At 44.0% G+C, this 26434-nt stretch overlaps 1 protein-coding gene across 8 annotated transcripts in view; it reads left to right on the top strand.

Moving 5' to 3' along the window:
* Positions 1 to 23799, top strand: part of ARHGAP24 (Rho GTPase activating protein 24) — a 415266-nt gene extending 391467 nt beyond the window's left edge. For all 8 annotated transcript variants that reach the window (XM_083756498.1, XM_083756499.1, XM_083756500.1 and 5 more), the window contains 5 exons: positions 11159 to 11291; positions 12239 to 12312; positions 13432 to 13553; positions 18297 to 19374; positions 22906 to 23799. In XM_083756498.1, coding sequence (XP_083612624.1) covers positions 11159 to 11291; positions 12239 to 12312; positions 13432 to 13553; positions 18297 to 19374; positions 22906 to 23149 — 1651 coding nt within the window. In that variant the 3' untranslated portion in view covers positions 23150 to 23799. The remainder of the gene's footprint in view (positions 1 to 11158; positions 11292 to 12238; positions 12313 to 13431; positions 13554 to 18296; positions 19375 to 22905) is intronic.
* Positions 23800 to 26434: the final 2635 nt, after the last annotated feature.

Raw genomic sequence — 26434 nt, 5'->3', positions numbered from 1 at the left:
CATACTTGTACGCACAACCCCAAGAACAAAAGACTGAATCCCTTTTATTCTAGATGATTTTTTTAAAAATCTTGCGTTCTTCCAAGGAGCTCAGGGCAGTGTACATGCCCACCCCTTTTAAATTCACAACATTCCTGTAAGGTTGTTTAGGCTAAGAGGCAACAGTGAGTTGCCCAAGGTCATACATTTGAACATGAGCCTCTCCAGTTGAAGGCAATGCTATAACCACTACACCGCATTGTATTTCCCCAAGAACATACCCTTGAGTACATAATGAATAACATCCATATTTTTGACAGCCGTTCAACCCAAATTACCCCAACATTTCATTATACTCCAAAGTCAGGAGTTCGTTGCTTTTAGTCATTTAACTCCATTGCAATTTTGTTTGGACAGACTTGAAATTATACATTTGATTCTGACTATATTTTAGGAACGAACCATCTTTTTTGACCTCTGCTTATGCAAACAGGCCTTCAATTATATAGACAAACAAGAAATTAAATGGAAAATGGAAATCTTTTAAAGGAATTTTTTAATGAAAGAAATTGAATTGGATTTCTCACCCCACCCCCCACAACACACACTTTTTTAAAAAAGTAAATTATCTTTCTCATCATTTGTTCGCGTTGCCATTGTTGTATGATTACGAAGATCTGTTAGAGGAGGAAAATATTTGAAATGTCATGGAGATGGGTATTAATATTTATGTGGGAACATTTTCCTGGGCAATTTCCATAGGTAAACAAAGTCTAGGTATCAGAGGAATTTAAAAGTGGGCCAGCTGAGGTAGTATATGCATAACTGAGATGGTATAATGATATTGTGTATCACATAAACAGCATCAAGTGTGATCTTACGTATCTTTGTCTAAAGGGAACTAACTGCTGTTAATGTTATTCATGCTGTCTGGGAAATAGTTATGCGATTTAGATTTTTAAGAGTTGGCCATGGACTTTGGAATTTATTTGTTAAAACCCCTTTTATCACTCAGTTGCATAAGCTTAGGCCCCCTACAGGGCTGGATTTAAGTTTGATGAGGCCCTCAGCTACTGAAGGTAATGGAGCCCTTTATATGCCCAGCTGTCCTTTGTCAACAAATTGTCACTGTTTTTTGTGTTGAATATATGCTATATGGTAATTTATGGACCTAATAGGTATCTAAAGCCATTTGCACATGTTGCCATGCAACCAGTCCATGCAGAATGTAGGCACCCTATATATAGAAATGAGCAAACCAGTGATACAGTGGTACTTTCGGTTAAATACTTAATTCGTTCCGGAGGTCCATTCTTAATCTGAAACTGTTCTTAACCTGAAGCACCACTTTAGCTAATACGGCCTCCCGCTGCTGTCGCGCTGCCGGAGCATGATTTCTGTTCTTATCCTGAAGCAAAGTTCTTAACCTGAAGCACTATTTCTGGCTTAGTGGAGTGTGTAACCTGAAGCGTATGTAACCTGAAGCATATGTAACCCGAGGTACCACTGTATTTTCGGGAGCAGACTAGCAGGCTGGGCCCATTATTTACATCATAGGAGCCTACACAACACAAAACACTGTTGCTGTATGTAGCTTTTATTTTATTTGTTTTTTATCTTATATTTTGGAAATGTACATCCAGGGTTCCCCCCCTCAAATTTTTGGGGGGCCTCCAAGAGAGTGGGGCCCTAAGCTATAGCTTGTTTAGCTTATATGTAAATCTGGCACTGGCCCCCTATGACATCAGAGCAACTACACCAATGGGAGCTGGGGGCAGCAGTGTGACATCGCTGTCTGAAAAGTCTCACTGTGATGTCAGAGTCGATCTGGCAGCTGTATTAGTAGAAACAGGGCAAGGAAAGGGGTAAACAGGCAGGAAGACTGCAAGAGTCAGAAGAGGAGTGGCATGCCAGCCATATGCTGTGCTTTAAAAACAAAGCAAAAAAAACCCCAACACCACCCACAATTTATTCAGCACATTATATCCCAGGCTGCCACAGCATTTCTCAGGCTGGGGTATATGACAGGTCTTTAGATTGAGCTGAGAGTTGGTGACTGGCCCAGGACTTAAATAAGGATATATTGTGCTCCTAGCACCAGATCTGGGCTAGTTCAAGCATACTGCTATTTCTTAGAAAAAAACAATTTTTTATTTAGAAAAACTTTTCCCCTCCTGGTTGTCTGGAAATATCCTCGGAGACCAATGGGTGATGATGACAGATATAGGGAATGGGAACTGGGGAGACTGTAATTTTGGCAAAGAGATTAATAAAACACAAGACAAGCAGAACACGTGGTCACCAGAGGGCTGGGGCAGAATCTTGCTTCCATCACATTGAAATGCAATGGTTTTATATAGCTCTCAGCTGGAGGTATTCATTTGTCACTGTTCCTCGCTGAGCACCGCACTCCGAGTCGTGCACACAGGTCAGTGGGGAAGTTGCTCCTTCAACAGCAAAAAGATCATTTCCCTTTGTGGAAAACAGCAAGCCATATTATGCTCATCAATACTGTTCAAGGGGTAGATTCCAAACCCTTTGATGTTGCACAGATAACATGGACTTCAAAGATACAAGTCATTTCAGAGCCATCATTTCTAGCTGAACTCTTGCGACCCGTTGGTTGGGCACAAAATGGGTAGGTGCTTTCATTTCATTTCATATACTTCTGCACCGTTCTTCAACCCTGAAGAGAAAATTTGTTTGGCATACGTAGGCCCTTGCCCTACTGGCACATACAGGAGTTCATCCTGAGACAGCCATCCTTTGATATAACTCTGCTGTTCTTTGGCCTAATCTGTGCAGACTAAGCCACATAGAGCAGTCACTGGAACAATTTCCGTGGGACCCCAAGAGTCATCCAGTCCAAACCCCTGAAATGCAGGAATCACAACTAAAGAATCCCTGTCAGATGGTCGTTCAGCCTCTGTTTAAAAACCTCGAAGAAGAATCCACCACTTTCTGCGGTAGCCTGTTCCACTGATGCACAGCTCTTGCCACCAGAATTTTTTCCTAATATCTAGTTGCAATCTCCTTTCTTGTCATTTGGATCCATTGGTTCAGGTCTGGAGCAGCAGAAAACAAGATTGCTCCATCTTCCATGTGCCAGCCCTTCAGATATTTGAAGGTGGCTAGCCTATCACCTCTCAAGTCTTTTCCAAGCTAAACATACCCAACTCCCTCAAATGTTCTTCATAGCACTTGGTTTCTAGACCCTTGATCATCTTGGTTGCACTCCTGTACACATATTCCGTCTTGTCAATCTCCTTCTTAAACTGTGGTATCCAGAACTGGACACAGTACTCCAGGTGTGGTCTGACCAACACAGAATAGAGTGGTACTACAGTGCCTGGCATGCTCTGGTCCATGGGGTCACGAAGAGTTGGACACAACTAAACCACCAAACAACAACAACAACAAATAGTGCTATTACTTCCCTTGATCTGGCCACTATACTTCTGCGGATGCAACCAAGAATACCATTAGCAAAAAATTTTTGCTGCTGCATCACACTGTTGACTCACATTAAGCTTGTGGTCTACTAAGACCCTAAGATCCTAATCTATTGTTGGGTTCATTATAAAATGTGTTCCCCTTTCCAAAAGCACAGTGAACCAGGATACTAGATAGCCCATTTTGAATGAACGATTTACCACAACAGGTATACTAACAGGTGCATCCAACTAATTCTCAATCAAAGTACCCCCACTGAAATTAATAGGCCTGTGTTGGCTATTAATACAGTTGCCATATGTCCAGAATTTCCTGGACATATCCAAAATACTGCTGTCTCTAGCAGCGTCCTGGCGGAAATTGATGAAATCTGGATGTATGGCAGCTCAGCAACTTTTCACTGTTTGAAATATGGCAGTCCTAGCTGGCTACAGCACTTCCATTGCAGGTGAATGTTTCAGAAAAAGACCCCCTGCTAGTGATTGGGTCAGGCCTGGTGCAAGAACAAGCCGCACTTCCTCTTGGCAGCCCACTGCATATCGAAGGAAGGAAGGAAGTGATTGGGCAGAAAGAAAGACAAAAGGGCATTGAAAAGTCCCTCACCAGCATAGAAACCAGGGCAGTCTCGGATACAAGTGTTAGAATTCCTGCTCCATGATTGCAGTCATGGGATTTTTGTCTATTACATGATGGTGTATGTTTTGACTCTACAAAGTGGGAAGTGATGGAGACAGGATGTTTGTGTTACTGTGTTGCGTGAAGTGGGACTATTGTCCTTTGTTCTCTCTCTTTGCTGTCTGATGCTAGAGAGAGAGAGAGAGGGAGCCATGTTGCAGCGCTCCATGTGTGTTTATATGTAAATAAAGTAGATTAGCCATAATGCTGAGTTGCTGAGGTCTGTCACACGAACTGCACAGAATCTGTGGATCCCTAAGTGTGTCATCTGTTGGAATCGGTCGCTGTGATGTTCAGGCAGAAGGAAGCTTTTGAAGCTCCCAAACGATCGACCAGGAGGGAGGGAACATGCCAGTCAAGTATGTGTCTCTGCCAGGGTCCTACTCGAGTGTAGGCTGAGCTCCTGACAACAAAACCCAGAAGAAATCCCAGATTCATGCAACATAGAGCCTGCATGTGATCCATTCCAGTTCCTGAGGCATCATGACCACAATATTGCCAACCTCCTAGACAAATCATGTGGAAAATCCCACACACATGAACCAGCTTTGGATTCACTTCCATTTGGAACTACCTTGCTTTATTGCATCTTCAATTCCCACCTGAGGTTAGAGCCTTTGCTTTCTTGAAGCGCTGACAATAGTACCACGGACACATTTCAGTCTTCACACATGTTTGGCTGTGACTGTAAATGTTACATATGTGTTCATGGTGACCTGCTGTGCTTCCATGTTTCTTGTTTATGGAGTGGAGGAAGGGACAACCCCGGGCTGTGTAATCAGCCTGACAGCCGTTTCCACAAGGTCTGCCATGCCACAAAGCAAAAAATGTTGTTGACGCAGCAACTGCTGGAAAGGAAGTCGATGACAACGAGGGGCTGGAATGAAAAGAGCTCTGGATCTGGGCTGCCTAATTGCAAAGGAAAGGATTTGTGACTGTTTGCAGTATTTAAAGCCTTTGTATTATATTCCTAGGGGCAGCTTAGAGACCAGTAGTGGTGGCTATTCTGCTGGACAATCAAATGAACAATTAACTCATCTCTGTCTCGCTCTTGTCTGTACATGGCTATGCCAGCATACCTTATTTGAAGGGGGAGAAAAGAATGGGAAGTGGGGAAGAGTTAATACAGAGGGGCCAGGAATTTAGAAAATCCTCAGGGTATGTACTCTCTAATTAAATTCTGTGCTAATCACTCCAAATAGCAGGCTTGCTGCTTGCCATAGTTACAGGGAGGGATTTAGATATGGCTGCCTTTGACAGGCAAACAAAATTGTGATACAGACATCCTGAAGATTTTTGAGAGTGGGATCGTCTCTTTCGCAGAAACATTTACCTGCCGCAGCAGGATTGCACACTACTGAGTGGTGGTTTGTTTTCTTACGCTGGGGTCCATTTGGGCTGCAATGGGGTTTTTAAAGCGCCTGTTTACATGACCAGCTGACCTGGGATAAGGGGTAGCTGCTGTTAGAAAGAAACAAAACAACGAATACTTAAGAAAACAGAGAAGAAAGCAATCCTAGTTTACAAAACAGTAATGCCAGTGGCAGCCTTGTGGAAAGATTAGCAAGCTGGGAGTTGCTTCCTTTTGCCATGTGATTCATAGAAAAACTCAACGTTGACTTAACTAGGACATGGGGCACAGTGAAGCAGCCATCCCAGGCAATTGACTTGGGGCGTCAGGAAAGTCCAGCAATTTGTTAGTTGCTTAATATATAATTGAGAGCCAGTTTGGTAATGTAGTTAATGTTGGGACTATGGCCTAGCAGATCAGGGGTCAGTCCCCTCTTAGCCATGAAGCTCACTGGGACTGTCACTGCCTCTCAGCCTAATCTACTTCATGGGTTGTTGTGGAGATTAAATGAGGAGGAGGAGAACCATTTATGTCACCTTGAGTTCTTTGGAGAAAAACAGGTGAAATAAAGAAAGAATACATATTTTTTACTGCCAGGGAATGGGAGAAATGGTTGTGGGATATTCCATATGGAAATAACTTGCATGCCACATACACACACACACACACACACACACACACACACACACACACACATGATTTTTCAAATTAACGTTTTACACTCACATGTCTAACATACATCATAAAATCAAGATTCCAAAGAATTTCTGGACTTCCCTCCTTCCCTTTGTGGGTCCTATTGTTAGTAATTTCCTCCTACATCTTTTATAACAATCCAAATCTCTTACATCTCCATTATATCCAAATTTCACCATTAAACTACAAGTGTTATTCCAATCCTACTAACAATTTTAACTGTCTACAGTGATTTTTAAGAATTTTTTTAAGTTTTCACATTCCTTATTAAAGTTCTGGTCATCCTGATTTCTGATTCTTCCGGTCATTTTGCCATTTCGGCATAATCCCTCAATTTAATCTGCCATTAATCTCTGGTTGGTATTTTATCTTCTTTCCATTTCTAGGCCAATAACAACTGCACAGCCGTGGTCACATACATAAATAATACTTTCTGCTCCATTGGGAGTTCGGCACCTAGATTTCCTTTTTTAAAAAGGCTTCGGGGGGTTTTTTTTAGAAAAAGTTATTTCAAACACTTTTTTCAATTCATTATATATCATTTCCCAAAATTCTTTTACTAAGTAAAAGGCAGTAGTAGTGGTAACTTGGCTGTCTTTTGGTATAGTGCCTCTTGGCTTGGAGCAGAACTCCTTCACCCAATTCTCCTCAGGCAGAAAGCACCTCCAGTCTTCTAACTTTAAGCTCCCATGGATGTTCCCAAGATCTATAATAATAATAATAATAATTTATTATTGATACCCCGCCCATCTGGCTGGGTTTCCCCAGCCACTCTGGGTGGCTTCCAACAAAGATTAAAAATAGATTAAAATGTCACACATTAAAAACTTCCCTGAACAGGCCTGCCTTCAGATGTCTTCTAAATGTCAGGTAGTTGTTTATTTCTTTGACATCTGATGGGAGGGCATTCCACAGGGCAGGTGCCACTACCGAGAAGTCCCTCTGCCCGGTTCCCTGTAGCTTTGCTTCTCGTAATGTGGCAACCGCCAGAAGGCCCTTGGCGCTGGACCTCAGCGTTAGGAGGGAGAGAAAATGAGTCTGTACACTTTCTACACACAACCCATAATTTTATATGCATTTAATAGTCTTATTTACCACACAACAACACTGCCTCTAGAGGCAAAATGATTTCATATTCCCAAAAATGTCAAGTACAAAATCAATTACTGGGGTGCCCACTGTCTGTCTCCCTGCAGTGTGAGCAGAAACTGAGTTACAGTGGTGCCTCGCAAGATGAAAAGAATCCGTTCCGCGAGTCTCTTCGTCTAGCGGTTTTTTCGTCTTGCGAAGCAAGCCCATTGACGGCTTAGCGGATTAGCGCTATTCGCGGTTTAGCGGCTTTCAGCGGCTTAGCGGATAAGCGGCTTAGCGGCTTAGAAAAGGGGGGGGGGAGGAAAAAAACCCCGCAGGAACTCGCAAGACATTTTCGTCTTGCGAAGCAAGCCCATAGGAAATTCGTTTTGCGAAGCACCTCCAAAACGGAAAACTCTTTCGTCTAGCAAGTTTTCCGTCTTGCGAGGCGTTCGTCTTGCGGGGCACTACTGTACTCTCTGTTGCTCCCTCACCCAAAAACTTTTCCTGATTTTTTCATGAGCAGCTGGTGGAGGAAAAATGAAAAACTGGAACTGCCAACTTCCCTTAAGTTTATTTAAATGGGAGAAAGCAGAGCATGGTGAAAATGGTGTGTTTGGGAACTGGCAAAGCTGATGGGAAAAATCCAAAACCAGCATGATCAAGTATTCCAAAAGGACTGGAGCAAATTTATACAATATTTGAAAGAATATTATAAGCAATTAACACCACTAGTAGGGTTGTCTGAAGACTTGCAACGAGGAAATTTCTCCCTTTTCTTATTTATTTAAATTTTGAGGTATTTTGTAATGAGTGTAATCAGAACTGGAAGACATATAAAATGCGATGATATAAAGGTTAATTTTGAAAGCCGTGAGATGGGAGGGAATGAAGTCGACAGGCTCTAGAGAGCCAGAGAGGTAAAGTGGATAATAATGATGTGATTATATATTGTTAAATGGAAAACTAATAAAAATTATAATTTTTTATAAATTATTAAAGAAAAAAAGAAAATGGCGTGGGTTGTGGGAAGAGAAAGTGAGACTTAGTCAAGGTTTGTTTCCCTCAGGCTTCACCAAGAATCAGGACAGGGGGTGCCAAATGAACAGGAGTGTGCCAAATTTGAAAGGGGTTCCTTTTTCACTGTTTCCTCTTAAAGAGCATGGCACAGAGTTCCTTCCAAAAGAGCAATGTTATTCTAAGGCAAAGGTGCTGCAAAATTAGGATCCATTTCTCCTCCTTTGCCAAAGTACTTGCCAAGAGAGATAGAGGGATTCTCTGTGGGGAGCGGACGGCACTTTGCACTACTTCCTTTAGAGTGATAGCAACTTTTTCATGACGTCCTCCCAATTTCCCTTGCAAAGAGATTTGGAGCATCATACTCTGCGTTGTGGTTCAGGTCATCTCTTTCAAAGTGGTTCTTGCTGCATTTGAATGGAAGCAATGTGCAATGCAATGCCCACCGCATGTTGCCTGAACAGATGAGGACAAGTGTGTTCAATATCGAGGAACTCGCCATGTTGGAAGGGGAACATTTTTGCTGCTGTTTGTACGTGTGGGAATGTTCAGGGATATAGGAGAGGATATATTATATCCTTTCCAACTTGTACTAACAAGTTCTACAATTTAGCAGAATAACATCCCCTTTTTAAAACTTGCGCGGCGGATGCGTTTGCTCAGGCCTCTAAAATAAGTTTCGTTGGTAATTCCCCATTAAAAGGTAAAGGGTAAAGGGACCCCTGACCATTAGGTCCAGTCGTAGCCGACTCTGGGGTTGCGGCGTTCATCTCGCTTTATTGGCCGAGGGAGCCGGCATACAGCTTCCGGGTCATGTGGCCAGCATGACTAAGCTGCTTCTGGCGAACCAGAGCAGTGCACAGAAATGCTGTTTACCTTCCTGCTGGAGTGGTACCTATTTATCTACTTGCACTTTGACATGCTTTCGAACTGCTAGGTTGGCAGGAGCAGGGACCGAGCAATGGGAGCTCACCCCATCATAGGGATTCAAACTGCCGACCTTCTGATCGGCAAGCCCTAGACTCTGTGGTTTAAACCACAGCACTACCCGCATCCCAATTCTCCATTTAGTCCCTCATAAAAAGATAGACACGACACAGTCTTCTATAAAAGTATATAAAAAAGAGTTTACTCACACATTCTGTTTACAATTGGATCCTAGAAGGCAGACTTAAGTTACAAAAGTAATACACCTGGAATCTATCCCATAAAGAGACAGTTCCTTTGTCATCTCTTGGCTGGAAGCCAAGAGAGCATCTTTGGCTAAGCAGGTGTTCCTTCTTCGACGAATGTAGTCAGAGAGAGAGAGATGGCTGACCAGTCCTGCTCTTTTGTTGCTGGGCAGGTGAGGTCATGCCCACCTTTAGTCACATGCAAAGGAAGTCTGTCCCAGCCTAGGAGGAAACAAGAAGTTCCAACTGGCTGGTCCAGACATCCCCTTTTTATGTCCACTCTAGGGATGTTGTACTTGACTGCTCTGTGTCTCACATCCCACAGTATGCTCCTCAAAACACTGTCAAAATGGGTAGGTGGGAATTTTTTCTGGGGTAAAGTAGTCCCCAATTTCTGTGTTGCCCTGAGAGCCTGTGTGCTCCTAGTAATCATAGATGGCTCAGAGATTAGCAGGAAGGCTCCCCAGTTCAGATATGTGATATTTGAAATGCCAGATATTTGAAAACCTGGCATCTCTCTCATTTTAGAAATTATGCTCTGGTGCAGGAGCAGCTCACATCTCATTAGGCAGGCTCACCATCCACCTCTAGAATAGTTATTAAGGCCAATACCGCAATAATACTCTGCAACGAATAGCAGCTGCTTTGGCCTGAGGAAGTATTCTGTATAAATCTTATTTTACAACATCACCACCTAGTGGTAATATATAGATATACAGAGCAAATTCCAAAGCCTTCCACCTGTCGAGCTCATTAAAAATATTGCAGCCTGCAGAGTGCAGGGTGCACGGGTTTAGTTTGAGCTACAAACAACGTCAAAGAAATATGCATGGTTTGGAAATAAATGGATAGAGATAATTTTTCTCATTCTTTTATAATGTGGTAAAACTTGGGGCTTATCTTATCGAGTCAATTAGGAGTAGCTTCCAGACAGACCTAAGACAAAAAAGAGTAAGCATTCATTTTTTGCACAGAAATTAAGTGACTTACAGAATTTGCTGCCTTAGGATGTGGCAATGGTGGCTGGCTTAGCTGGGTTTAGACCAGTTCTTAGAGGAGAATAACTCTGTCAAGAGTAGGAATTCTTGATGAATTCACTTTCTTTGAACTGCAATGAGAAGTGACCTAAGCCACACCTCTTGGACAAATGTGCAGATTGCAGCATACAAACCCTTCAGATGACAAACGTCTCAAAATTTACAGTCCTTTTGCATATTTCAGGATGAAACACATTTAGAAATGTGTGCGTTGAAATAGAATATGTACCTAAACACATTTTTTGTGTGTGATAATATATATAATAAGGGACGCGGGTGGCGCTGTGGGTTAAACCACAGAGCCTAGGACTTGCTGATCAGAAGGTCGGTGGTTCGAATCCCCACGATGGGGTGAGCTCCCGTTGCTCGATCCCTGCTCCTGCTAACCTAGAAGTTCGGAAGCACGTCAAAGTGCAAGTAGATAAATAGGTACCGCTCCGGCAGGAAGGTAAACGGCATTTCCATGCGCTGCTCTGGTTTGCCAGAAGCAGCTTAATCATGCTGGCCACGTGACCCAGAAGTTGTACATCGGCTCCCTTGGCCAATAAAGCAAGATGAGTCGGCCACGACTGGACCTAATGGTCAGGGGTCCCCTTTACCCTTTATATAATAAAATATGTATTTAGATCTGCACGAAAACTGCAATAGCTTTCTAGGTGCCTTGCGCTACATTTCCAGCAGAAATCTCATCCCTTCCCTCCCGACAGAAACACAGATGTACACACAGTGGCGTCACTTTTGAAGCTGTACCTCAGAGAACTCCCAGAGCCAGTCATTCCATATGCCAAATATGAAGACTTTCTCGCCTGCGCCAAACTACTCAGCAAGGAAGAGGAAGCGGTGAGTTTGCGGCCTTGATTCCAGTGTGTGAAATTATCAGGCGCCTGGCAGTCTTACTGGGGGATTTTGAGTGAAGTGATTTAACTCCTGTTTGGTCGCCTTCGTTTTATGTTGGCTGTTTCCATTATATACCTTAGAAACTTGGGAAGCTGCCTGGAATGAAGATATTGGAGATACACTTCAGAGGTCCAGACTATGGAGAGCCCGGGGAAAAATAATTTATAATTAATAATTTGGACTGTAATTTGGTCTTTTTTTATTTTAGTTTATTGTTTAATGATATGGATATGTTAATTGGCTGTTTTACTGGAAAATCAATAAAAATGATTTTTTAAAAAAAGAAACTTGGGAAGCTGCTCAGACTATTTGTCCGTGTAGCTCAGTATTGTCTCCTGACAGTGCCTCTCCAAGGTCTCAGGCAGAGCTCTTTCTGGCTCCTTTTTTCATTGGAGATGCTAGAGATTTAACTTGGGACCTCATTCTTGCTCTACCACTGAGCTCTGGCCCTTCCCCATACACCTAAGAATGGGACAAAGGCCACACCCATACTGTCCATTTAAAACACTATGATACCACTTTAAACACTCATGGCTTCTCCCAGAGAATCCTGGGAGCTGTAGTTTCTGCTAAGGGTTTTGCTGAGAGTTGTAAGGAGATCCATACTCCACTCTCAGAGCTACAGAAGAACCAGACGTGCTTAGAAGCGGCTCCATCATGGGCCTTCTAACCATCTCCTGGAACCAAACATGTTAAGCCAACCATCGCTTTCCTTTCGCAATCGGAAATGGGTGTTTGTAGGTGGCAGCTGTGAATTGTCTCAACACATGTGAGCAGCTGCAATCACCCCTCACAATCTGTATGGATAGTTTTTAAAGGAAAGTGGGGAGTATTATGTTTCGGTCCCTTTCTTTGGGGTTTCTAATGCCGCAGATCTCATCTTCACACAGGGGCTGAACGAACTGGTGAAGCAAGTGAAGAGTTTGCCACCTGTCAACTTCAACCTGCTGAAGTATATTTGCAGGTAAATATCCCGACAAGAATCTCAAAGCACTGATTGCCTTAGCACTCCCAAAGACATCATTAGATAGAACAGTTTTCTGTGAAGAGCTCTTTAAGGAGTAACAACAGAACAGTTAAATTTTAACTTCTTCTACTACATCTTCTTCTTGTTGTTGCTGTTATCATTATTGATTTATTACCTGGCCTTTGCTGTAAGGTCCCAGGGCAAACGTTTAAAGCAGCTTAAAGTAAATTAGAATTACGAGAGTGGGCCCTAAAATATCTCTCTCTCAAAGGTCAGAGTAAAGAAGCATGTCTGTGAAAGCTGTATAATGAAGACACCAAATTCACCTCTGTGAGGAAAGAATATACTACTACCAATAATAATAATAATAATTTATATGCCACCCATCTGAGTGGGTTACCTCAGCTACTCTGGGTGGCTTCCAACAAATTAAAACACAGTAAGACATCAAACATTAAAATCTTCTCTAAACAGGGCTGCCTTCAGATATCTTCTAAAAGTCAGATAGTTGTTTATTTCCTTTACATCTGATGGGAGGGTGTTCCACAGGGCGGGCGCCACTACCAAGAAGGCCCTCTGCCTAGTTCCCCTATAACTTCACTTCTCACAGTGAGGGAACTGTCAGAAGGCCCTCAGAGTTGGACCTCAGTGTCCTGGCTGAACGATGGGGGTGGAGATGCTCCTTCAGATACACAGGGCCAAAGCCATTTAGAGCTTTCAAGATTAGCACCAGCACTTTGAATTATGCTTAGAAATGTACTGGGAGCCAATGTAGGTCTTTCAGGACTGGTGTTATTATATGCCCCCAGCGACCACTCCCAGTAACCAGTCTGGTAGCTCCACTCAAAACAAGACACTCCCTATCTGCAGACTTACATTCAAATAAAAAAAACAAAAATACAACACACAAAGGAAAAGAGACAAGGGGGGGGGGAATTATATCAGGGGTAGGATGGCTGAGAGAGCATGTCTGCTTTGCACATTTATGCATAATTGCTAATTGCATGAATAGCATCTCACCTGGTTCAGCCCTGTCATTTATAGTTGACTGAATCCTGATTCTGGACCCCCCTCCCTCCCCTCCCCTCCCCCATGCTTTTTTGGATGCATTAACAGATTCCTTGATGAAGTTCAGTCCTATTCCGGAGTCAACAAAATGAGTGTGCAAAACCTGGCTACTGTGTTTGGTCCCAACATCCTTCGTCCCAAAGTGGAGGATCCCTTAACCATCATGGAAGGTGAGTGAGAAAGCAAAACCCACCACGAAGGTTCAGTTATCTGGTCTGAGGATCCTGGCAAGAACATTGATGCAACAGTAGGGTTTAATTTAATATGGTAAAAATGCTTTGTGGAACTTGAAAACAACCAAATAGCAGCATGTGCAGGTGTGCAAAATACAAGATCTGATGTAACAGGCTGTATTTACGCAAGACTTGGAGGGGACAAGGGTGGCGCTGTGGTCTAAACCACAGAGCCTAGGGCTTGCTGATTAGAAGGTTGGTGGTTCAAATCCCCGTGCTGGGGTGAGCTCCCGTTGCTCAGTCCCTGCTCCTGCCAACCTAGTAGTTCAAAAGCATGTCAAAGTGCAAGTAGATAAATAGGGACCGCTCTGGCGGGAAGGTAAACGGCATTTCTGTGCGCTGCTCTGGTTCGCCAGAAGCAGCTTAGTCATGCTGGCCACATGACACGGAAGCTGTCCCTCGGCCAATAAAGCGAGATGAGTGCTGCAACCCCAGAGTCGTCCACAACTGGACCTAAAGGTCAGGGGTCCCTTTACCTTTACCTAGTTGCTTGGAGCAGAACCGTGGCATCTATATTGGAAGCATCCATCAAGTAAAATTAAGAATCAAGTGTAATAAAAAGAATAGCCTCCTGGATCAGGCCAGTGGTTCATCTTCGTAAAGCAACCTGTTCTCACAGCAGCCAACCAAGATTTTAGTTTAGCTATGATTTGGGACCCGTGTGTGGACACAAAACATAGCAGCAAAGTCATTTGTTTGTTTGAGTATTTGCTTTGCACCGGAAAACTGTGCAAACGTTTCTATGTGCAAATATCGAAACTCAAAATATTTACAAAAATATATAATTATACTGGTGGTTTTTAAAGGAAAGGGCTCTTGGCAGAGGTGTGCTTCTTCACTGCCTGAATTGCAGCAGATTTGCTTTTTTATATATTGTTTTAATTCTATTTGATAGTAATTACTTCTCTTTCATGTTTTCAGCTTTTTGCAATTTGTCTGTTTGAATTTGTGTAAGCTGCTTTTAGTTACAGTCTTACAAGAAGGCAGGATATAAATATTTTGTTGTTGTTTAGTCGTTCAGTCGTGGCCAACTCTTCGTGACCCCATGGACCAGAGCATGCCAGGCACTCCTGTCTTCCACTGCCTCCCGCAGTTTGGTCAAACTCATGCTGGTAGCTTTGAGAACACTATCCAACCATCTCATCCTCTGTCGCCCCCTTCTCCTTGTGCCCTTCATCTTTCCCAACATCAGGGTCTTTTCCAGGGAGTCTTCTCTTCTCATGAGGTGGCCAAAGTATTGGAGCCTCAGTTTCAGGATCTGTCCTTCCAGTGAGCACTCAGGGCTGATTTCCTTCAGAATGGATCAGTTTGCTCTTCTTGCAGTCCATGGGACTCTCAAGAGTCTCCTCCAGCACCATAATTCAAAAGCATAAATTCTTTGGCGATCAGCCTTCTTTATGGTCCAGCTCTCACTTCCATACATCACTACTGGGAAAACCATAGCTTTAACTATATGGACCTTTGTTGGCAAGGTGATTTCTTTGCTTTTTAAGAAGCTGTCTAGGTTTGTCAATATAAATATAGCAATAATAATTTTTAAAGTTGAGTGACCGCTGCTAGGAAATACAGCGTTGGATGACATGAACTTCTGATCTTTCCAAGGCCTTGCCCTATCAAGGGAAGCTGCATTCTACCGAGTCCATGATCATCCAGGATTGGTGCATCTTGCTTCGTATTGTCTTCACTGACTGCCTGTAGCTCTCCAGAGTTTCAGACAGGAATCATCTTCAACCCACCTGCAAATCCCTGAAATTTAACTTAGAATAATGTGCTGTAAAACTGAACTATGAACCTTACCCTGATCCAGCGAAGGAGACCCTTAAGTTCCTAACAAGGCATTAATGCCCAGCTGCAAAAATAAAAATTAAAAAAATCCAGATATCAGGTTCTTAGCTTCTTCCCCTTCTTCTGTGGATTTACATCCCTCTCATCAACAGATGATTTATTTTGCTAATTAGAGAGCGGAGGGAGAACAGCCTGCAAATGAAAGTGCTCCCTTGATTGCAGATGCTCATATTTCAGCTGCAATAATAATTTGTGCTCCCCCCACCCATAACTCATTAAATATGAGAAGTGAGATCACTGTTTGTGTAACTCATTTAGAAGGGCGCAAAAAAATATCCATGCATGCTTTTGTTCCATAGCCGTGTGATGAGCAGTGGGGATGGGGGGAGGGTCATCCTGATCAGAAGAAAAAATTTTCCAATCTCTGGAGCTGCAATCCTATGCACACTTACTAGGTAGCAAGTATCACTGAACTCAGTAGGAATCACATCTGTGTAGGCATGTAAATCTGTATCAGGCTTTAGCTTAGACAGGCGTTTGATGTATTTTGAGAATATTTTGGTTGATTGCTTTTTGAAAAGGGATGAAGCCTTTGCTTTGCCCGTCAAGGAAATAGTCCCATCACTCTGAATGACTTCATTTGCCCTCAGTGACATCAGCAAGCAGCCAAGCCTGATTGGCTACAAAGTGTCATGGGGTCATCTTCACTCCCAGTTATTGCTCAGAAGTATCTGGCACATCAAAGAATTATGCCTGGAAATGTGATTAGTAAAGGTAAAGGGACCCCTGACCATTAGGTCCAGTCGTGGCCGACTCTGGGGTTGCGGCGCTCATCTCGCTTTAATGGCCAAGGGAGCCGGCGTACAGCTTCTGGGTCATACGGCCAGCATGACTAAGCTGCTTCTGGCAGATCAGAGCAGTGCACAGAAATGCCATTTTACCTTCCCGCCGGAGTGGTACCTATTTATCTACTTGCACTTTGACGTCCTTTCAAACTGCTAGGTTGGCAGGAGCAGGAACCGAGCAACAGGAGCTCATCCCGTCGTGGGGATTCGAACCGCCGACCTTCTGATCGGCAAGTCCTAGGCTCTGTGGCTTAACCCACAGTGCCACCTGCGTCCCTTGGAAATGTAATTATAGCCTCCCCAAAAAATGCAATTTCAGCAAGGATCAGATCAGAGGAAAGTGCCGCTTCTTGCCATATGCCCAGGGGTCAACAAACTTTTTCAGCAGGGGGCCAGTCCACTGTCCCTCAGACCTTATGGAGGGCTGGACTATATTTTTGGGTGGAGGAATGAAAAAATTCCTATAACCCACAAATAACCCAGAGATGCATTTTAAATAAAAGGACACATTCTACTCATGTAAAAACATGCTGATTCCTGGACCATCCGTGGGCTGCATTTAGAAGGTGATTGGGCCAGATCCAGCCCCTGGGCCTTAGTTTGCCTACCCATGGTCTAGCGTCAAAGATGTGCTCCAAAACTTACCAAGGAAGTCATACTGCTTGTGCGCTATGGCCTTCTACAGAAGGAAACATGGTCATTCATTATAATGCATTTCAAAATGATCTCCCTCCTGGCTTAAGGGAGCACGCTTTGATTTATAACATATGCAGAAGCATACTCAGCACTGAAGCACTGTGCGATGCACTCTGGCGGCTGCACCCAGTCTCATTTTGGAGCGCTTAATGACATTTATATTAAATTGATTTAACATCCCTTCTCATTATGATGTGCTGCTCCAGTCGGCACAACTAAACATTGCAGAAATGGGGGGGGGGGGGTGAGGAGATAACTCAACTGCTCACTGCTACAGGTTTCTGCATCCATCCAGCTACACGCTGTTGAAACCTGGAGTAAAACTGAAGGGAACCTCACAAATTGTAATTAGACCATTCATCTTTTGATTCTTTATTTCTTTCCACCATGATTTTTGTTGTTGTTGTGTTCTTGAAGCCGCTGGTTATTGTGCTTAGATATTTGTTTTGCTCTGAAATGACAAATCCAACCTTATCAGTATTCTGGAAACCACAGAAGAGTGACATGGCCAAACTAGCATGGGGGAAGAAGGGGGATGGAGAGGGCCCTGTTTGATGGGCCACCTACAGTTGTGTGATTGGTTCATGGCAGCTGCTGATGTGATTGGGAAGAGGAGCCAACCTGTATGGAGTTCAGCACATAAGTAAAATTTGGTGCAGGGTTGTTGAAAAACATGGATGATTGCTCTTCTGATGCAATTGGAGCTACAAGAATGTAACTATCCTGAGCTTGGAAGAGAAAGATCCCTTTATATAGGCTAGAAAATCTACAGGCTAATATAAAAGCCAAAGTATTGCAGGAGGGCTTCTTATTTTTTAAAAATATATGTATAGCCCTTTTTACAACACAGAACATAGCAAACAATAAATGCCAATATCCCATTTAAAAAAAAGTTTTGTAAGTGCAGATATAATCATAATAAATACAGAAGAAAATACAGATTTCTATTAAGTCATGGGACAACTTGATCACCCTCTGCCTGCATTCCAACATGTCAATTTCCTTCTTAATCTGGTGCCCAGAATTGGACACAGCACTCCTTGCTGACATCATCCCATCTTTTGCAGGATGGCAACTACAAAGATGGGGAGGAAGCAAGGCATTGGCCCAAATCTGCAAAATGAGTGCAATACAGCGGTCGGTTTCCATTGTGCTTTACTAACAGCAATTAGGAGAGAGAAACAAATGATGAGTGACAAAAACTGGAAGGTGTCCTTTGCTTTCAGTTTTCACTAGAAAATTGATCATGTAGATACCAAGTCTTACAACAGATAGGCTTTGATACAAGCCTTCTTCTTCTTCAATGGTTACCTGCCGTTTAAATGTTGGTTGCGTTTATGTGGTCTTCTTCTAGGTACTGTTGTTGTCCAGCAGCTGATGTCCATGATGATAAGTGAGCACGAGCTGCTGTTTCCCAAGGATGGGGACGTCCAAAGCGGGCAGGAGGTGAGCAACAACAACAACGAGGTCCAAAAGAAAGTAATCATCGGTCAGCTCCAGAACAAAGAAAACAACAACACCAAGGATTCTTCACCACTGAGACACTGTTCTTGGGATAAACCAGAGTCTCCCCAAAGAACCATTGTGGAGAACGGCTCTCCTACAGCTCAGCCTGGGAGCAAGTCAAATAGCCCAAGGAACAGCATTCACAAACTGGACATCACCAGAAGCCCACCCCTTATGGTGAAAAAAAACCCAGCGTTCAATAAAGGCAGTGGCATCGTCACCAACGGATCCTTCAGCAGCTCTGTGGAGGGTCAAGAGAAGACATCGCCAGCCTTGCCCAATGGTACCTTGCAGAGCAGAAGAACATCTTCCCTGAAAGGGCCTGTCACCAAAATGGGCACCCACAGCATGCAGAACGGAGGGGTGCGAATGGGCATCTCCAGCACAGATGCCCACAGCAACTCTCTCAACAGCCGGAACCAGGGCTGGATGGCCAATGGGTACGTGACGCTGCGGGACAACAAGCAAAAGGAGCCCACGGGGGACTCTGGCCAGCACAACAGACTCTCTACTTATGACAATGTGCACCAGCAGTTCTCCATACTGAATGCCGAAGACAAGCAGAGCGTTGACAGTGCGACTTGGTCCACTTCCTCTTGCGAAATTTCCCTCCCTGAACATTCCAACTCCTGCCGCTCCTCCACCACCACTTGCCCCGAGCAAGACTTTTACGGGGCCAATTTTGAAGACCCCGTCCTCCTGGATGAGCCTCAGCACGAAGACCTCTCCAACCAAGGAGATTACGAGAACAAAGGCGACCGCAGAAGCGTCGGGGGGCGCAGCAGCCGAGCGACGAGCAGCAGCGACAACAGCGAAACGTTTGTGGTCAACAACACGGGCAACCACAGTGCTTTGCATAGCCTCGTGTCAAGCTTAAAGCAGGAAATGGCAAAACAGAAGCTGGAGTATGAAACAAGGATAAGAAGGTAAGCTGCCAGGGTCAGAGCTCCCGTTCTTTACGGTGCAGTCCTATGCATCCCTACCCAGCCGTAAGCCCCATTGAGTTCAATGGGACTTTTCCCCAGGTAATAAGTACACATAGAGGATTGTAGCCTAAAGCATTTATGTGCCAGTGCAATGAGGGCTGCATTATTCATCGCCTTAAATCTAACTAACCCAGTTCAAGAAGTATTCAGGTTGGGCAGCTCATGCTCCCCTCCAGGTGGGAAAAGCCATACATTATTTGCTAGTCAGGTGAGCTAAGATCATTACACTGGGGCCCTTCAGTCAGATCCTAAGGAAAAATCATTTAAATTATATATGCTCTGACATGAAGTGTTGCATTAACAATGAGCAAGAAAAAAGGTCAGGAGACGTCTTAGCACTCGGCTTAATTTATCTCATAGGGGATTATATATGGCTCACATCTTCCCGTCTGAACCAAGTGATCAAAAAGTCCCGCTGTAAATGCTAACGAGTATCACAAAATTTATTTCACTGCATGCCAGGGGACACTCGAAAAGGAAAATGTGTTTCTCAGCGGCTGCAAGTGCAAAAGTTCTTCGGTTTTTAGATTCATAGCATGGATTTTAATGAGCTCAAGAGGCTTTGATTCCATTATTTAAAAAATTGCAAATAAGCCTTAGAAATGGCTTCAACCTTTCAGAGCCCTAGGCCGGTTAAGTGCTAGACTAAGCCTAGTAAAGGCTCATATTTTGGGGCTGGGTGTTCATCAATATGCTGATGATACCCATCTCTACCTCTTTTAAATCAGAACCAGTGAAGGCAGTGACGGTCCTGTGTGAGTGTCTGGAGGCGGTTGGAGGATGGATGGCAGCTAACGGATTGAGGTTGAATCCTGACAAGACAGAAGTACCGTTCTTGGGGGACAGGGGGCGGGCTGGTGTGGAGGACTCCCTGATCCTGAATGGGGTAACTGTGCCCCTGAAGGACTAGGTGTGCAGCCTGGGGGTCATTTTGGACTCACAGCTTTCCATGGAGGCGCAGGTCAATTCTGCGTCCAGGGCAGCTGTTTATCAGCTCAACCTGGTATGCAGGCTTAGACCCTATCTGCCCGCAGACTGTCTCGCCAGAGTTGTACATGCTCTAGTTATCTCCCACTTGGACTACTGCAATGCGCTCTACGTGGGGCTACTTTTGAAGGTGACTCGGAAACTGCAATTAATCCAGAATGCGGCAGCTAGACTGGTGACTGGGAGTGGCTGTCGAGACCATATAACACCGGGTCCTGAAAGATCTTCATTGGCTCCCAGTACATTTCCGAGCACAATTCAAAGTGTTGGTGCTGACCTTTAAAGCCCTAAATGGTCTCAGTCCTGTATACCTGAAGGAGCGTCTCCACCCCCAATATCCAGCCTGGACACTGAGGTCCAAGGGCCTTCTGGCAGTTCCCTCTCTGCGAGAAGTGAGGTTACAGGGAACCAGGGAGAGGGCCTTCTCGGTAGTGTCACCCACTCTGTGGAATGCCCTCCCATCAGATGTCAAGGAAATAAACAACTATTTTACTTTTAAAAGACAACTGAAGGTGGCCCTGTTTAGGGAAGTTTTTAATGTCTGGTGCTGTATTGGTTTTAATATTAGGTTGGAAGCCACCCAGAGTGGCTGGGGAAACCCAGCCAGATGGGCGGGGTATAAATAAATAAATTATTATTATTATTATTATTATTATTATTATTATTACTACTACTACTACTACTATTATAAAACGTTGGGAGAGTTTCAGTCTTGAAAGTTTGAGATTTTCAAACCGTCAGCCTTTGCAATGTCGGCAGGGGGAAGGTGCTAAAAATTCTGGGCACCATAAATTTAATAAATAACCGATAGACAAGAGTTTCCAGACATCTAGCAAATGGTAACACTGGCTTTCTATTAAGCATAAGAACATATGCAGAGCCCTGCTGGATCAGGCCCAAGGCCCCTCTGGTTCTGCACTCTGTTCTCACAGTGGCCAACCAGGTGGGAAGCCCTTGAGCTTCAGCACTCTCCGTATCTGCAACGTCTCGGCAATGGGGCCCACCCTGTGGAACACTCTCCCTTTAGAGGTCAAGGAAATAAACAACTATATGACTTTTAGAAGACATCTGAAGGCAGCCCTGTTTAGGGAAGTTTTTAATGTTTGATATTTTTTATAGTGTTTTTAATATTCTGATGGGAGCCGCCCAGAGTGGCTGGGGAAACCCAGTCAGATGGGTGGGGTATAAATAATTTTAAAAGTATTTTTATTATTATTATTATTATTATTATTATTATTATTATTATTATTATTATTATTATCAAGCTTCTACACATGCAATGTGCAAGGTACTTCATCCTTTGACTCAAGCAGCAAAAAGTCCCTGCCTGTGCAATTATTCCTCCCCTCCAAGTACCTTGAGGAAGGAGGAAAGCGGAAAGAGATTAGTGAAGCAGCCATTAAAAAAAGTAACATTCCTTGCCTCTCCTCTGTTCTAAATAACCCCACCCTGAAATGGGTTTTTTATATTATTTTAACTTTTTGTTTACCTCCCTTCCCCACAATGGCCCACATACACTTCCAAAGCAGGCATGCTTAGCTTCAAGAGTTCAACTGTATATCATGGGCCCCTAGAACATTCTCTGTGCCTTTTCACATGTAGGTTGTCAACTGGCTAATTAGAACCATCTCTGGAGAAGGGATGTTGTCAGGCTTTGGGGAATCAGCTTCCTCCCCCATGGCAGTAAACAAAGATCAAACGAAAGAAGTGTCTTACCAGTTAGAAACTTTAATAATCACAGTGAAAGAACAGAGAACATGTTTCCTAGAAATGGCGGTGCTCCCAGTTAAGGATCACACACACCCCTCCATCCCTTTTAATCTACGTCACTCCTACATCTTGTAATCTAAGCTTGTACCCTCTGCGATTTCTGTTCTGAGACTTTCTGAGCTCTCCCTGTCTTTGGAGAAGGGGGCTGAATGCTGTCCAACAACTGTGAATCTGTTAACCCTCTCTCTTCCAGTGCTGCTTCTCCTAGCTGTTCCCCAGCCAGTATTTCCCAGCTTCTGCCTTCTGAACTATGTCCCTCTGCAAACCACTGTTCCAAATCTATACTGTCCCTCCTGCTCCTGGGAAGGGGAGGCTCCCACCATTCCTCCTTAGTGCAGCTGTCCTCAGCACGGTCCCTGACAGGTGTCTCCAGTTCTGTTTGTTTTTCTCTCACCCATAACATCACAACTTTGCCACATGTCTTTGTGTATGCTAAGTTCTGTGGGGCTTACTTCTATGTAACTGGCACCCTGTGTTAACTAGAATTCTAGAATTGGATGGGGCCACAAGCATCATCTATTGCAGTCCAACCCCCTGCAATGCAGGATACTTTTGCCCAACACGGGTCTCAAACCCACAACCTTGAGATTAAGAGTCTCATGCTCTACCGACTGAGCTATCACAGCTGTTACCAAACTATCCTTCTTTGGGTGCCCATGAGCGTTGAGTTGTACCAAAGTATACTAAGCCCTTTGTCTACTTTTGCTCCTCCAGTCTTGAACAAAGGAATCTCTCCCTGGAGACAGAAATGCTTGGCTTGCATGATGAACTGGAACAGGAGAAGAAAAAGTTCACTATGGTGGAGATTAAAATGCGCAATGCTGAGCGGGCCAAAGAAGACGCAGAGAAGAGGAACGACATGCTGCAGAAGGAGATGGAGCAGTTCTTCTCGACATTTGGGGAGCTGACAGTCGAGACACGTCGGCCAGAAAGAGGGAACACCATATGGATCCAGTGAGCGCTGCTGCCGACCAAGACTGTGGGATTCTGGGAAGAGGGTTGTTGGGATATTATATTGTAACAGGTGACTGGTCACCTGACTGAGGCTAGCACTCAACGTAACGTCGACCCTCAGAAGACGACGCCATGCCTATGTCAACCAACCACATCCGCCATGTGTACTTTTTAATTGAGAAATCATATTCCCTGAATGCATCGTAATGCAACCGTTAAGTGTTACAACTGGATTTGTGTATATAGATTTTAAATAGGTCATCCGAGGGAAGGGGGGATAGAAAGAGACAAGAAGAAATATTTTAATGCAAGTCTTATATTTAAACTGGCAAACGGAACCTTCATTGCAATTAAGCTTTATATTGAGGCTTTTTCCCCTTGCACTTAATTAACATAATAAGCTATTTTTGGCATTGTGTCACCATCAGCTTATTTTGTATATTACTTTTTTTCCCCTTTTGGTTGCCCCTCTCGCTGGGGAATTAAGATACACATCTATCTATATATATAGATATCTATATATATAATGTTAGCTATTAAACAAAACGAAAAGGATATTGTGTGACTGTGCTGTTTGTGCCAATGGATTTGCCCATGACCAAAAACAAAAAAAGTGTAAATAATTTTATAAAATATAACATGAGCATCTAATAAGTTGGAACTCTTTTTTTCTTTCTTTTTCTTTGGGATCTATCAGTTAGAAAACACAATACAATATTTCCTGTGCATGTGTGATGCTGCAATTAGCCCTCCCTTGAAGACAGTGCATCCTATTCTGGATCAAACTGCACATTATATCCAACATGTAATTTGGGAATGCATGCTTGATTTTCAAAAAGCAGCCACTGGACAGTCAGGATCAGGCCTGCAGCACTTGTTACCATCCTTCCAACAGCCCTTCCATATATGCCAATAGCTGTGTCCCTCCAGTGTCATAAAGCAGCTTCAAGGGATATTTGGGGTGGAACACAAGGGCTGCTTTGGTTGGTAGTGGAGATATGGAGTTAACTTCTCCATACACCATTGTCCCAGTCTTGGTTGCTTCCTTCCCTAAGGCTGCTATTTAAAGTGGTCGGAAAAAAGAAGATATGCCATCTAAATTATGTTTGGCCCCTGGGAGAGCCATCATTGATGGGGGTTTAGCAGAAGGGGGTGCAGACAGAAAGTAGATGTCAGAAGAGGATGCAGTGGGAGACAAGATTGTCCCTGTGCTTAGAATTATGTTATTGTTGTTGTTCTTTATATTATGATTATTTGGCTTTGCAAAATAGGGTGGGTCAAACATACTTGTGAAACTCTCTTTCCCAATACCTCATTATAGTTTTTTCTCACCCCACTTGCCCAGTTAACCAGAAGCAGATGTTGAGTTCCTTGTAGTTACCAGTACATTGCTCCCGGGTCATCGCCAGAGTGTCAGTATTCGTAAGAGGGATTCAGTTGCATACTATTAAGCCTCGTGTGTGAAGGTGATTCATGATCCGTTGAGAGCTCCCTCTGGAGTGTCTCATTTGCATGCTCAGGACAAGAGAAGCATGAGCAAGAACATGCCCGTTGTCTGCCCTGTGTGTGGAATTATATTCCCAGGGCAATTAACTTGCCCAAGCTCTGGGGACTAGTCGGAAGCAATGCAAGACCAGTCTATGTAGGGTGCATTCCGGTTGATCAGGAGTCAACCACGACTGGAGTGGCATTTTAAGATTCCTTACACCTCTCCCCCACCTTCAAACCAGCTAGTTCTAATGCCTTCTAATGAGACTTTTGAACAACAAATTTTAAGAGCAGGCTCATGCCACACAAGCGCCACTTGGTTATTCAAAACATGTTGACTCTCAGATGCCCATTGGACTCTCAGATGTTCATTTCCCATTGGAAAGGTGTGGGGGGGGATTGCCATGGGTACAGCACCAGATTTAGGGTGGTGTGGGCTGTTCCCTTGACCGGGGCACTAGACCAACGGGGTACAAAATCATCAACGTCATCCTATATTTATACATGTAACTACTGAGAAGATCCATAAAAAGCAACCATACAAAAATGAATTATTTTGAAAATTAAAAATGGCAGGGGGGGGTTGTCCTCAGGGCATAATATTATTTAAGTCCCTGATGGCTGTTTTGCCCACACAAACCATCACTTGATGCCAGACTCAACAAACAATGCAAACACAGCCCCATAATATAAACGAAGCTCAGAATGGTGAGTTTGGAATAAGGGCGCACCTAGCTCTTAAACCATCATCATTAGTATTGTAGGGCAGCCATCCATGGAGGTGAATTACACATTTTGTCCCATCTCCCATGGCATTTCCCTCATACTCTGAAAGTCACACTGGCTATGTTGTGGCAGAAGACTCAGTGTCAGCAAACAGCAGCTTCAGGCAGTTACCAAAGCACCAGCATCCTAGCAGAGACCACTGCCAACGACTCCCATGAATCAATTCTCTGATCTGTGCCAACTGACACAAACCAACATTTTGAATTCCCACAATGCCTTGCAGCAACAATTATATTTGGAGCATTGTGGGAAATTTAAAAAGTGGGGTGGTGCTGTGGGTTAAACCACAGAGCCTAGGACTTGCCGATCAGAAGGCCGGCGGTTCAAATCCCCATGACGGGGTGAGCTCCCGTTGCTCGGTCCCTGCTCCTGCCAACCTAGCAGTTCGAAAGCACATCAAAGTGCAAGTAGATAAATAGGTACCGCTCTGGCAGGAAGGTAAACGGTGTTTCCTTGCGCTGCTCTAGTTCGCCAGAAGTGGCTTAGTCATGCTGGCCACATGACCCGGAAGCTGTATGCCGGCTCCCTCGGCCATTAAAGCGAGATGAGCGCCGCAACCCCAGAGTCAGTCATGACTAGACCTAATGGTCAGAGGTCCCTTTACCTTTACCAGAGGGCCCACTAATATCAGAGAAGGGGGCACCAGATAGGAAGTTGCCACGGGAACCCTCAAACCTGCAGCCAGACTTACTTGTGAGAGCTGTGACCGTATATTTTGCCCCGAAACAGTGGCAAGCAGCCCCATTAGCTTGGGGGGACCCATTAGCTTGGGGGCTGAAGTTAACCCTTTCTCTTGTGACATTTCTCTGGTGGAATGAGGTCAATGACTGTTTCTGACCTCTCAAAGGAAGCCCCATCTGATGTGTCTCCAGAGGCATAGCTGAAGCCACGCATGGGAAACGCAGTCCAAAAGTCATACACAACAGACCAGCTTTACATTGTGGTCCATTACAAGCCCTTGCTTTGCAATCCACCAGCACGTAGCAGGTTCAGTTCACTTCTCTCCCCAAGTTTT

Source organism: Podarcis gaigeae (genome assembly GCF_964106915.1).
Source record: "Podarcis gaigeae genome assembly, chromosome: 9".
Taxonomy (NCBI): Eukaryota; Metazoa; Chordata; class Lepidosauria; order Squamata; family Lacertidae; genus Podarcis; species Podarcis gaigeae.
This window is presented reverse-complemented; position numbering and strand designations above follow the sequence as displayed.